General features: G+C 31.0%; 2 protein-coding genes across 2 annotated transcripts; one reads left to right on the top strand and one right to left on the bottom strand.

The window, feature by feature from the left end:
- Positions 1-315: 315 nt before the first annotated feature.
- LOC113871130 (mucin-5AC) lies at positions 316-3218 on the top strand. Its single transcript, XM_027507936.1, has 4 exons — positions 316-550; positions 851-2260; positions 2352-2559; positions 2659-3218. Exons 1-4 carry the CDS (start codon positions 490-492, stop codon positions 2846-2848), a joined length of 1869 nt encoding a protein of 622 aa, XP_027363737.1. The 5' UTR covers positions 316-489; the 3' UTR covers positions 2849-3218.
- A 904-nt stretch (positions 3219-4122) lies between these two features.
- On the bottom strand, positions 4123-9075 carry LOC113871131 (nuclear envelope-associated protein 2-like). Its single transcript, XM_027507937.1, has 6 exons — positions 8914-9075; positions 8097-8408; positions 7776-7883; positions 5357-5818; positions 5142-5243; positions 4123-4664 (listed from the first exon to the last, which is right to left on the bottom strand). The coding sequence occupies exons 2-6, from the start codon at positions 8292-8294 to the stop codon at positions 4491-4493; spliced, it is 1044 nt and encodes a 347-aa protein (XP_027363738.1). The 5' UTR covers positions 8295-8408; positions 8914-9075; the 3' UTR covers positions 4123-4490.
- Positions 9076-14264: the final 5189 nt, after the last annotated feature.

The following is a 14264-nucleotide window of genomic DNA, read 5'->3' as shown; positions in this document are numbered from 1 at the left end:
TAATCGCTGCCTCAAACACGTGGTTTGTGCAAAGGCCAATCACGGATTCCAAAAGCACAAGCCCTTACTTGAGGAACACCAACACATAATCACATGTGCATAATCTAAATGGAAGGGCAATGTGTCCCATTATATTTGTCATGCACATTCATGTATAAGCTATGGTAATGATAGATAAAGCAATAAAAAGCATGACGATTCTCCATACTGTTTATCAGACCAAAGCATTTACAACCCAATCCTTCGTCACAAAGCAACATCCAATCTATAATATGATATCTTTTCTTTTTTATCATCACAACTTGGTCCTCTTTCTTTTTTGACACCTTTTTCTCCCCTTCTCACTCATCACCTTTATCTTCAACAGCCCCCGCCTCTGTGGGCTTTTATTCAAGTTCTATGCTATGTCTTTAAAGCACTGCTACTGCATGAATAACACTGAACTTCCAACTGGGTCATTCTTCTACATTCAAGTTACCCTTTCTCATAATGGCCAAGGAAGCTTCTTTGTGCCTCTTGTTTCTCTCCTTTCTCATTATTTCTTGTTCTGGTAAGTATCTGACACTGATAATATCATAGAATAATCATATTTTTTCAGTGATTGTTCTTGGCAAAAGTCCAAACTTAGCAGTTTCTCCTTGTTTACTTCAGTTTCTGAAACTTCAACACTTGGTCTTGCTGAGTTTTACAGTAATCATTTCCATCTAATTGATGACGATGAATTTTTATCTTTAGCTTTTGGATTACGCCACCTTGTTCTTGTAGCAAAATCTGTGGAGGCGGCTCAAATTCAAGTGATAAACCAATTGGACTTGTGCTTATTCTAATCTACTTGTTTCATTCTTTGTAGGAGCTCCGGTGGGTTTTTCCTATCGTGAGAGAGGAGAGACTTCAACATCTGAAGGAACTATATTATTCCTCCAACAAAGCAAGGTTTCCTTATCTCAGATTCGAATTTTTGTCACAGATCATAGGACTTTGAGCACTCTCATCAACTCCAATGTATCAGTTGATGTCTACTTAAACAAAAGCCAACTTGACAATTTCATTACTTCAAAACCTTCTGGATTTTCTAGACTAAAAGCTCATCTACTAAACTTCCTCCCTCATTTTAACGTCAAAACCGTCATTGCAAGCTGTGGCAGTGAGTGCTTAGCCCAAAATGAGATGCCTTTGTTTTTACATGCCCTTAAATCAATTCATTCAGTTCTCAATGAGCTTCACACAGGCAAGGAAGTAAAAGTCTCAGTAGCATTTCCACTATCATTCTTAGAGAAGTTGAATGCATCACATGAAAACGAAATTCGTATGATTCTTTCATTTATACAGAAAATAAAATCCTCTGTCATGATAGAAGACAGCATTGAAGGGGAACTAAGCATGGGGAATCACTTTGTTCAGTCTATTATCAAACGAGCCACTTTTGCTGCTTCTATTCTTCCTTGCAAAGATGTTCCGATCGTTCTGACAATCAAGTGCCCAATTATCCTAAGTTCAACAGAAGCAGCTCAATTTAGTGAAAAGGTATCAAAATATATAGAAGCAAGAACTCATATTACAAAAAGAATAGCTGCATTATATGCAGAAGTGCATACAACAGAAGGTTTAGTTAAGAAAGAGACCCTAAGCAAATCCAACAAAAGGAGAAGTCTAGATGATACAACCAACCCAACAAACACAATTTACCCCTCAAATCCAACATCATCAATACCAATTATCACACCCCCAGATACACCAACAATCATCACAGTCCCTTCCACTAATCCAGTCACAATTTCACCCACCAATCCTGCTGCAATGCCTGTAACAGTTCCTTCTGCAACACCTGTGCCTATACCTCCCACAAATCCAGCCAATTCACCAGCACCACCAGTTTCCAATCCAGCTACAACAACTCCTGTAGGGACACAACCAGTAACCAACCCAGTGACATCTTATCCACCTCCATCACCGTCAGCGAGTGTTCCCGTCATAAACCCACAACCTCCCCCAGCAAACACAAATGCTCCAGCCATTCAGGGGCAGAGTTGGTGTGTGGCAAAAACAGGAACTCCTGAATCTTCTCTTCAAGCAGCATTGGACTATGCTTGTGGAATGGGGGGTGCAGATTGTTCTCAAATACAGCAAGGTGGGAGTTGTTACAGTCCAGTAACTTTGCAGAACCATGCTTCTTTTGCCTTCAACAGTTACTATCAGAAGAATCCAGCTCCAACAAGCTGTGACTTTGGAGGAACCGCCACCTTAGTTAATACTAATCCAAGTAAGATCTTAATAGTTTAACTAACACCCTTTTTTTATTTTAATATTAAATTAATGACCTTCTTAAACTGGCTCTTCTGAATTATGAATAGGCTCGGGTTCGTGCATTTTCCCATCATCATCGTCACCATCATCAACGCCAAAGTCATCATTCCCAACACCTCCTACACAATCAAGTCCAACATCTCTACCACCACCGAGTCCAGTAACACCTGCACCATCAGTTCCAACAACACCAACACCATCTATTCCAACAGCTCCACCAACAACATCGGCATCTTCAGGAGCAGGTACTTCCGGGTAAGTGACACAGCAACTAGCAATTTTTGCATGGCTTCATAATCTATAGCACCAATATGCATACTAATCATGGTGCTGTATAATTACTACCTTTTGCAGGTATGGTACCCCGCCTTCAGTGTTAAACTCAAGCAACCCAGCATCAGGTATGATGCCAGGTTTTGGGTCCGAAAGCCCTCCAGTTGTAAACACCACTTCGGCATCGCATTCTGTAGGTCTGAGACCTTCTCTTGGCTGCATTGTTCTGATGATATCATTTGTCACTACAAGACTAAGTGTGCACCTATAGATATAGTATGTGAGATGCTCAATAGAATCTCTAGCTATTCGTTAGAGTTGTATTGTAACGTTAAATTAGATGTCGTGTATAGGTGTAGTGAACAAAGACAATAGAGTAAGAAGGGAACAGAAGAAGGTGAGTGAATGTGAGCAGCCAAATGATCATCAATGTGCTAGACTTAAGCTTAGGTGTGAAGGTGAGGGAATTTGTACTGTGGAAATAAATTCTGTGCTGCTTTTGGCATCTACACTGTACAACAGACAATCGATATTGATCATGTACATATATTTTGAGAGCAAGTAGTTTTTTTCAATTTTGTGGAGTTGGTAGTTTTTGGGTAAATTGATATGCGTTTATGGGGGATTGTTATTCATCAAAATAGCCCATTTTAGAATTTATGAAAAGTGTCAATTATGATTCATGAGAAGGTCCCATAAATTATGAAGGCAACAGCAACGGTAAATCATGAAGGTTTACGACTCTGACAGTGAGGAGAAGAAACACTTGAACAGAGCACTCAAGATACATGACAAATGTGAAATTCATTGCAAAGAGGTATGGCGTTTCATCTCATCATGAAATTATTAAAATATAGGACAAATTATGTTTGAAGCCCTTGAGGTTGAACAAAATTTCGTTTGATTCATCTTTTTCTTATATTATTTTAGGTTTTTTCATGTTCATCTCATCATAAATTAAGAGAAATGTGTATGAAAAAATATTTATCAAAACTCAAAGAGATTAGTTATATCAAATAAAGTAATCAAACTCAAACCTTAAATTTAGGAATCAAGCAAATCATTTCCACCCGAGTCAAGACACCTACGTGCACTTGATTCTCAATGCATTGGATGCCGATTCTAACGTTAGAGCTTATTCAATTGTCAAAGACGTAATGAGAAAGCAGTATCGCCAATCAGCCAAATCCACCGAATGCCTTGACTTTAAAACCGACGCATGTGAGCTGCTTTTCTAATATCTGAAGCAGACTAGACATTTGCCAGCAGGGCAATACATACCTAAGGCACATTATTAAGTCCCCGATATTTGAAGGGTTACGATGATTTCACACTCTAAATAAAATGTGAAATGAGTGAAGAGATAAGAAAGATAAAAATAAAATAATAAAAAAAGATAGTAAATATCAAGAAGTGGATATAAAATAATAATAATAATCCTTCAAAAAAATGCCTTGTACGAAATTTGCTATCTACAAAACGTGGTATTAGACGACATGTTGATAAGTTACTGGGCAAATATTAAATAAAAAATAGGAACTTTGACATAAATCAACTGTAGTTGGCTGTATAGACAGTTTTCATTTCACACAAATTTGTAGCGTCTTCGACTTCATAGTTTTCTATATAAATGATTGTGAACGAGGTCCACAGCGATTCTAGCCAGCATAAATAAATACAATTATAAATTAATAATGCGACCGTAAATCAATATAAACGCAACTACTGCAATTTAGTATAATAGAACATCGCAAAAATGCCGTGATCCTGACGCTACACGTACATATTGAACAAGCTAAAGCTATATTACCTATAAAACTGCATTAAACGGCGCTTCTACAATTTCTCTAGACTCTTAGAATTTGAAGGTATTCGGTACGTCTATATACACGAATTGTTATACATTAATGGTTTCACCGCTTTGAAAATACCACCAAGACCAGCATAGACATGGAGACGACGATTTTAAATCCAGAAGTGTCCCAGAAATTCTGAGTCTGCTTATCTGCAGCCACAACTGCTCGGTGTTGCTTTGCTGCTAATTGATCTCTAAGTTCTTTAATAGCTTTGTCCCGTCGCTCTCCCATCTGTTCACAAACCCATACAACGAAACATGTTATTTGACTAGGGCGCAAGAAGGGTTAGATCCTGGAATTAGATGATAGCATGCATGGAAGCACGAGCGGAAAAAAAATTCTAGGCATCCATAAAAAGTCATGAATAATGGTCCAATAGTAGATAAAAAGTCAGGTCAAATTGTAATGTGTTTCGTATTTTCATAATTCAATGCAATTTCTTACCCAAAAAAAAGTAAAGCAATTGATCAATTAATTCAAATCAAAATCAAAATTTTGAAAAAAAGTACTACAAGAGCCCAATTAACGGTAAACAAGAAGAACATTCAGTATTTTGAACGAAAAAAAATATATATAGTGCATGTTTGAGAATTGTTTTTCATAAGAAAACAATCGCTTATTTTAGCTTACTCATGAAATTAACAAAAAAAAGATTATTTTTTCAAAATAAATTGAACCAAGCCCTCATCCAGCACGATTTAAAATTACCCTATGGAGTTTTCGTGTCTGAGAACGAGCTTCCTGCAGACAGAATTCCAACTTGAATACCTTCTTCTTGAGCTCCTGATCAGCACGCCGTTGTTTCTCCAACTGTGTCAAAACACCAATGCCCTTAAATACACTAGCCAAGGACCATAAAAAGAGACAAGAAAACACTAAATAAATGAATAAGTAATTACACAAGCAAAATAGAATGGGTTTACCTGTGATTCTAATTCCTTAGTCTTAAGCTTCCAGTGAGCAGACATGATCTTAATTTCATCCTTAAGTTTTGAGATTTCTTCATCCTTAACAACTAGAAGCTTATTCATCTTCTCAACATTTTTAGGTGAAACCTCATCTAATATTTTCCGTAGTTCGCAATCCTTGTTCTCTCCGGCTTTTGCAAGAGCCTCCATAATATCGTGCTCAATTCTCACAACTTCATCTTTCAATTGCTTTTGTGATGATTCCCTGGACCGAAGATCCTTCTGTAAATTGTCTAGTTGCTCCCCTAGCCTTAGGACACGATCCTCATGCTCCTTTAGTGAATTATTTTTCTCATCTAATTCTTTTACAAGTTCTAAACATTGGAGTTGGGCTGACTGAGCTGATGCAGCACTTGCATCAGCAGTTGCTCTCGTTGCCACAAGCTGTGTTCTAAGATCATCCAACTCCTTCATATACTGTATCAAGATTAAAAAATATGTTATAGGTTATTGCCTGGGTAAATCAACATGTTTCAGAGATGGTTTCACTTTTTAATCTATGTTGCAACCTGCAAGAGATAAACAGTCACGCAGAATCTAGTGGATTTCGAGAATATTTTATAAAGTCACATACATGCTGGCAAAATAATTAGAAACTTGTTACATTCTTCAAGATAGAAATAAAATCCATGAGGGGTATGGCACCAATCAAAGAATTTGAGCTTACAAAGCGCAAGTTACTCTGCGCCGTTATGCTATGTTGTTCATTAAAGGTTAAATGTGTAATTGGCTTTCCAAGATTTTCACTTCATTTATAATTTGTATTACACCAATGTTACAATTATTATAGTATAGATAAGATGCTTATCTAACACTGGAATTCGTGATATACAAGCCTTTAATGTTCACGATAAAATTGTTAAAATTACTGATTAGAGAAGTAATTATCCAAAAGGAAAATGTATGTTAAAGTGGACATTTTAAGTGTCCCTTTATATTTGGGATATGTTTTTAAGATGAGTTCTATATAAAAGATAAAAGTAAAAGAGAAATATAAATTATAATATACAATGGTGTATAATATACTGTATCAATTTTAGGTAGTTCAAATAACAAAACTGTTAATGCTCGCTCAAGTCTCGGCACAAATATGAATCGCACTTGGTTTTATTTACATAATTTTCATTCCATATTCAACTTCCAGCATCCTAGCTTTTATTTTATGAAAAGATTTGTAGTTATAATATATAGCTAGGTAGATGCATTTATCTCTTTTCTAATATATCACCAAAAGGGGAGAGAAAATATCCACCCACTAAATAAAAGTTTATGGGTCTGTTGGTGTGCATAACAAATGTGCTTGGTATAACACAGATTTAGTAAACAAAAATGAAATTGATTTGTTTTATGTGCCGCGAATTTCTGTTTGAAATCAGATTTATAGTCTGTATACCATAAACTTCTTACTCCCCAGTTCTTTTTTATTTTATCGTTTTAGTTCACCATAAGAAGGAATTCTACTCAAGACATGATAGTACACTGAAAGTGAGCATCTCCTAACAGGAAGTCAAATCGAGATTTGCTATTTTGTAGAAAGTTAATCCCTTCCGCTAAACCCAACCTCCGTTCATCCGTTGGTTTTTGTTACCTAGTTAAGATTCACCTCTTCTAACCCACACCTTAGCAACAACATTTATTTATTTATTGAGCCCAACAAAGTGAACAAGTGACATCCATTGTGAAGGAATTTAGAAAATTTGACGCTGGAAGCATCTACTGGGAGTTTGGTGCAGATAAGGACAAGTTCTCGTTGAATAGAACTGCTATTGCTTGGCTTTATTTAATTATATATAGATGTCAAATAATTAGCGGCATACAATACTAGGCCGCTCTCGCACTAGAAGAGTCACTAGCATTCATTAGTTAATTTCCTTATGCTTTTGTGTACTCAAAATCAACTAGGTGGTTTACGATGAAAGACAAAACTGATACAAAATTATATCAGCGATTTTCCAACTTAGAAAAGCATGATGGACTAATCCCTACGTCAAAGTCGATTTAAGTAATTTTATTAATTGTAGGTAGTAACCTAACAATTACTGCAGAAAAATGTGACAGAGAAAAAATTGAAGAACAATCCAAGTTAGAAAGGGATCATAATAATAATAGATCAAAGCATCTAGTCACTCTTTTCTTCAGAATTCATTCCACTGGGATCCGCCAAAATGAAAGAGGACAAACTAGTAAAAATATATCCTAAAAGATGAACATCGATGAAAGGCAGGCAAAAGACGTGCAATAATTTAAAGAAAATAAATAAAAGCTAACAACACTTCCACATCAAGAGATATCTATTAAATAATATTAAGTAATGGTAAACTTAGGCGAAAGTATAATAATAATGAATGGTAAACCTAGGTGAAAAGTGTGAAACCTTTTCAGCGGAAGAGGCTGAAGCCTGAAGCTGCTCGTCTCTTTCTTCCAATTTCTTCTGCAATTTGCCAATTTCCAATTCCATGTTCTTGGCATTTGTCTCTGCTTCCTGTGAAAGAGTATTCATAAAAACTTGCCTGACTAAAAAATTCCAATGATTTTTCCCTGACCCTACGAGACTAAAATAAAAATGTAGAAATGATTGATAGCAAAGTTGTAATATTGTAGCACGGCCAAAAAGAGAAAAAATAAAGGAAACAAAAAATGGTTGTTTTGGAACAAAAAGACGCAGGAAACAACCGAAAAACAGGTAGTATGGTACCTGTCTTGTTTGAGTTTCTTTAACATACGATTGTTCCTGTGACGATAAGCGACTTCGAAGTTCCTTCAACTCTGCCGCTAACGAAACCACGTTGCGCCTAAAGCTCTGCTTCTTTTCATTCAAATCCTTTAACAACGGATCAACATCTCGGGCGTCTATAGATGTCAACGATGAAGATGGTTTCTCAGAAATTGACATGGGAACTTGAGATTGCCGGGTAATGAACGTGGACTACGCTGTATGCACCAAATCAGATCCTATGCACCAAGGATACTTACGGTCCTTGAAATGAAAGCAATTAAAACTTCATTCCTGCATGTGAACACGATAGTTGAGCATTTAATTTGATTAAAATTATATAGAAAAAAAAATATTTAATTAAAAATAATAATAACAATAAAGTAGCTTAGAAAGTACTGGATCTTATTTTCACGAAAAGGTTACTACTAGATTCAAATTCAAAAGTAACCTTATGCTCGAAATTCAATTCCAATGAAACTTCGACTAATTTTATTTCTGGCACTAATTGCACCAAGCATACACCTCCATCCCACCATAATTGAGAGGAGAGAGAAACGAAGTGACCTTCCATGGGTCTATCTGTCATTATCGAATAAAAAATAATTCCAATAATAATAAATAGGGTCAAGGAAGAGACGTGAACGAAATTAATGGTTACGGTCTGCTACTGCTCCCAAAATTCAAAATAATTTAAAGCAAACCCCCAAATCCATCGAATTAAACAGCAACTTTCACCATAAACAGAGATATCGATAACTGATCCAATAAAGAAGGAAACATGGAAGTAGCATAGTACCAGTTTCTGCGTTCGATCTTCTCTCTGCTTGAGCAGAAGCAGTGAAGCTCTATCTGGTTGTGATGGCGAGGGAATCGTGAAGCAGCGCAGCAGAATGAGAAGGTGGATGAATGGATGGAAATGAAATGAATGAGTAACGAATTGAGTAATGGGAATCAAAGGCTCGTGCCGCAACTTCACTATTCTTTTTTTTTTATTTTAAGGATTTTTTTAATTGTTTTCTTGTCTCATCTGCGAGTAATAGTTGGCTGGGTTTACGCGACATGTCCGTGTCTTTCGCATGAACCAGGTTAGGTTAGGTTAGGCTCGGAGCAGGAGTGTTTCACTTTGAATAAATGAATTTGAGAAAGGATCGCTAACATAATGCTAAATTCATTTTTTAACATTATAATTCATTGATAAAAGGCAAAATCATTAATTGAAAAGTAAAATCTACTTTACGTATTATGAAAAATACTCACTTTATTTAATAGATTTTACATTTTTTTAAAAAAGATTTTATGTAAATTTACTCAATTGGCAAAATAAGTTTCTTAATTTCAATTTATACGACTAAATTTAAACATCTAAAATAGTAATTTTTTATTAAAATATTTATTATACTAAAAATATAATAAATACTTAATATTTTTCTAAAAATGATATTTTTATATGTTTAAATTTTATATTAAAATAAAATTAACAAAATTGTTAAAAAAACTGTATTAAAAATAAGAGTTTAATTTTAGTGTATATTATTAATGTAAAAAATTTTACATTATTAATTAATAAAAATATACTATTAATATGATTTTTGTACATAACCATTTATGATTTATTTTTTGGTAAATGAGAAAAGAAATATAATAATTTATGATTAGATAGTAATGTAAAAAAAATTACACATTATTAATATATTTAAATTAAATTCTAAAAATAATATATTAATAACAATGTTTATCAATAAATGTTGTCAACTGAATAACTTATTAGAGAAGAATATTTAGTATAAAAATGGAATAATTAATATTTTATATTAAATTAAATACTTTAAATTTATTATTAATTTTTTAAAGAAATGTGAATTGATATTTAGAGAACGTTAAAAATCTATTAAATAAAAAATTATTTAATATAGTTTTATGATTAAAATATTTAACAAGGGTTGTGGCTCTCTGTCCTGGAGTGAAGAGGTTACGTTCGGAGTTTCCGAACCTGGGGTTTGGCGACGTGACAAATTCCAAAGCTACAGCTAGGGTGGGTTGTGTTGACCCCAAACGATGAGCGCGGCAAATACAAATTTTGGCCTGGGCGTATCGTTTTGAAGCACGTGGATTGGACGTGGGGTTTTATGTACATTCGTACGTGAACGCTGAAGCTACCATCCACCAGAGGAGTATCAAAATGGATGTCAATATTTGAATTTTGAATTTCATCCTCGTATCTTCAGTGGACAACAAATAAGGACTTTCACGGATCAGGTTTCGGGCTAAAATTGAATAAATATAATTCAATAAGTATATATATATATATAAGCTATCATAAATTAAACTACGTTGAAGACGTTATATTAAAATGAAAATATAATGAGAAAATCCAATAATAATTTCTCTTGTTTAAATTGACTTTTAGATTTCAGTTTAATTTTTAAAAAATTTAAATGAGTTTTCAGTTCTAAAATTTTAGTTTTAAAATTTTGAATTTTAATATTAAATTTTAAAGCATAAAATATCACTATTGATTATAAAGATTGATAGCTGATAGTAACAATAATTTGAATATTCGTTGGATAGATAATTAGCAATAATGTTTAGGGTGATAAAGTAAGGTCGGTTTAAGTTGCATCTATCAAATTAGATTTTTTTAAAAATTTTAATAAAAAATAAATAAATTAATTTTTTTTATACATCTTTTAATTCTTACATTCATAAAATTTTAATAAATATAAAAAAAATTAGTATAAATAACATTTTAAGTATAGTCAATTATTATCATTTCTAACAATAATAATAAGAACAATAATTCAAATAGTGAACGACAATAAATATGATAAAAATAATAATAAGAATAGATAATTGATAAGATGATAAAGATAATAATAATAATAATAATAATTGTGATAAGAGAGATAATGATAATTAAATTGATGATAAAAGATGATGACTGATAATAATATTTAGATAATAGTAGTAACAATAGTAATAACACTAACTCTAAATGTTGTAGTTAGGATTTTTAATAAAAAAAAATAGTATTTTAATCATATAATTTAAAAGAGATTTTGGTTTTGTTATTTAATTTTTTTTATTTTAATCTTTTAATTTTTATAAAAGTTTTAAATATATTTTTTTCTGTTAAAAATTCTAATTCTATATTTTTCATTATCTGTCTTTTCAAATTTTAAACTTTATATTCTACACATCTTCCTTTTTCTCTCCCATTTTCTTGCCACTAATACTAAACACTCTCTTATTACAAACTTTTTCTTCCATAACTAAATGACAGAGTACAAATAGTGCAACTTTGAACAAGTGTAAATTACAAACATTCACAAGTTGTCCTAATGTCAGAAATTTTAAATTCATACTATGAGAAGTATCATTAGTTATAATTTTAAGTAGAGTATACTACAAAGATAATATCAAAGATGAGGTTGAAGGCCAATCTTTAAGAAGATAAGAGCAACAACTAATTACATACCTAAAACGTGATCCACACAAACAAAGTTAAATTCTAGAATAACAGTGTGAACAATGAAAACTAGCAACTTGAAATGAGTATTTATAAAGTTAGGTTATGTATGAATTAGAATTTAGGGGTAAGTGTTTAGTGTTAGTAACAAAAAGATAGAAAAAGAAGAAGTGTGAAGATCTAAGGAGAAAATAAAACTAAAATTTCCTTTAAAATTGAAGGATAAAAACACTAATATTACCTTAATAAAAATAAATAATTCATAAGTTATCTTTAAAATGAAACTTAAAAATTATTTTTTAAAATAATTAAGTTTTTATTTTAATCAAATACTTTTTATTTTTAATTTTACATTTAAAGCTAAATATTAAAAAAACACAACTAACATAATGAAACATTAAATTATGTTAAGAGAAAAGAGAAATTATTTACAATTTTTATCTCTTAAAAGTCTTACTCAATATTGAAAAGATAAAATAATATAAAATTTTAGTTTAGACTTTCATCTAATAACTACTAAAGTGTTATATATATATATATATATATATATATATATATATATATATATATATATATATATAAAATAAATTTCATCTTCCGTGTTTTTTTTATGTGTCATTCTTTCAATTTTTTATTTTAATATTTTACTATTTTAATGGGTCATGTTACCAAAAATTTAACCATATTAAATGCTTAAATATACTATTAAATATAAAAAAAATATTGATATATGTTCTCTGAAAATTTTAAAAAGTGTACATTTAATTCTTTGTAAATGTATACTTTGTGAAAGTTAACACAATATTTATTGTTTGATTTTGGTAACTCAACATGTTTTAAAAAAAAATTGATATTCATTACGCTTAGATATTGGAACTGGACATGGTGTTCATAATTTAAATTTTTGTTCATAATAATAATAATAATAATATTAATTAAAATTTTAAATATTACGTTATTTGATTTGAATCTTAGTTTATTAAATATACAAAGCTATTTATTCCAAATATTTGACTACTTTTATTTATGGATAAGTTTTCTTTATTTTGAAAAGTGTGTAATTAGTCAATGAAAGAAGACTAATTAATAGGTATCAATAAAAATTGGTACAATTTTATTTCATGAAACTATAAAAAGGTCTTGTTTAAATTTTAATTATTGTAGGAGGCATGGATAAAGTGAATATTTTAAAATAATAGTTCTAAAGTTGTTTCCCTCTTATACTTTATGTTTAGGTTTCATTTTTTGTATTTTTTATTAAAAATATTTGTTGTATAAGGTTATATTTATATTTTTCTTGAGTATTTTATGTAAAAAATAGTTTGTTTTATTCCTTCTAATTGTTATTGACAGACGTGATAACTCGAATTAATGATGTATGTGATGTGATGTTAGTACTCTTGATTCAAGATGAAAGATAAGATTTTGGATAATACATACTTGATTGAGTCTCAATGATGAGAATGATATCAATAATATAGAATTAATTTTGTTAAACGCAAATGTAAGGAACTATTTATATGTGTATTTTTATATGAAACTGTTTTATATAGACTTTAAGAGTTAATTTCTTATATATTATTTGAATTCACACTTATTAATTTGAATAGAGTGACATATTCATATATTGACCAACAAACATTCTTAAAAAAATTCAAGTTTGAGTTAAAAGTAAGGATGGTGTATGCTAAAAGTAATTTCACTCTTGGTCAAAACATAGGTGGGAGATTTTCAACCTACAAGTCATATATACAAAATAAAATTTCTTTTTACAACATATAAGTGCATGAATGTGAAAATATTAGTGTTATAGATCATTATGAATTTTAATTTATTGAATTTAAGGATATCACAAATTATGTAGTAGATGATAGGATCTTAGTTGGTAAGTTATATTTTTTTGATGTTCATAGTATATAAAATTTATTTTTTAAAATATATTTTAGAGGGAGAACGATATTTTTACACTAATGTAAGTCTAAAAACTTTTATACTTAATTTGAGTCTTTCATTTAACTTGCATCTAACGGTTAGTTAAATAATAAATTATAACTCATTAGATGCAAGTTAAATGAAAGATTTAGATTGAATGTAAGAGTTTTAGACTTACACTAGTGTGAAAAGATTCTGCCCTGTTTTAGAGTTAAACTTATGTGATTACATGTATTATTGGAAATGTTGAAATTAAAGATAATAAATCAGATTGCAAATATAGCAGGTGTAGGAAAAAGATGATTTTTCACCTTAAAAATATTAAGTAATGTTTTCTGTACTTTAATCATGTGATATTTAAATGTTATTATTACTATAGTTTTACTAATGATTTATAAGTAATTTTTTCAAAAACATTGTTATTGTTATACTTTGTAGGAAAAATATACTAATGAGACTTCAATGATGATTGGGTATAAAAGATGATCTTATGGTTATAGTTACACAATGGTGTTGGATTAAAAAATCTCTAAGTATGTTTAGAGTTAAACCTTTCATTTGAAGTAATTTATTATTGTCTTTTTAATTATTTGATTCTTGTGATTGTATTCAAAGTTGAACCTTTTATATAATTTATTATTCATGTTATATTTTATATTTCTTTTATTCTTTAGCTACTCAAATAGTGTCAAATGACATGTATTCAACAAGACTTATATTTGACTTTGACTTACCTAAAATTATAGCTT

Source organism: Abrus precatorius, unplaced genomic scaffold (assembly GCF_003935025.1).
Source record: "Abrus precatorius isolate BTA unplaced genomic scaffold, Abrus_2018 Scaffold7, whole genome shotgun sequence".
Lineage (NCBI taxonomy): Eukaryota > Viridiplantae > Streptophyta > Magnoliopsida > Fabales > Fabaceae > Abrus > Abrus precatorius.
The sequence above is the reverse complement of the archived record's forward strand: the minus strand, read 5'-3'. Positions and strand labels throughout refer to the sequence as shown.

Coding starts and splice junctions, on each gene's coding strand:
- LOC113871131 (XM_027507937.1), bottom strand. CDS start 8,294: ATGTCAATTTCTGAGAAACCATCTTCATCGTTGACATCTATAGACGCC. Junction 7,884..8,096: donor AAGAAACTCAAACAAGACAG/GTACCATACTAC, acceptor ACTCTTTCACAG/GAAGCAGAGACAAATGCCAA. Junction 5,244..5,356: donor CTAAGGAATTAGAATCACAG/GTAAACCCATTC, acceptor GTTTTGACACAG/TTGGAGAAACAACGGCGTGC.
- LOC113871130 (XM_027507936.1), top strand. CDS start 490: ATGGCCAAGGAAGCTTCTTTGTGCCTCTTGTTTCTCTCCTTTCTCATT. Junction 551..850: donor TCTCATTATTTCTTGTTCTG/GTAAGTATCTGA, acceptor CATTCTTTGTAG/GAGCTCCGGTGGGTTTTTCC. Junction 2,261..2,351: donor CTTAGTTAATACTAATCCAA/GTAAGATCTTAA, acceptor AATTATGAATAG/GCTCGGGTTCGTGCATTTTC.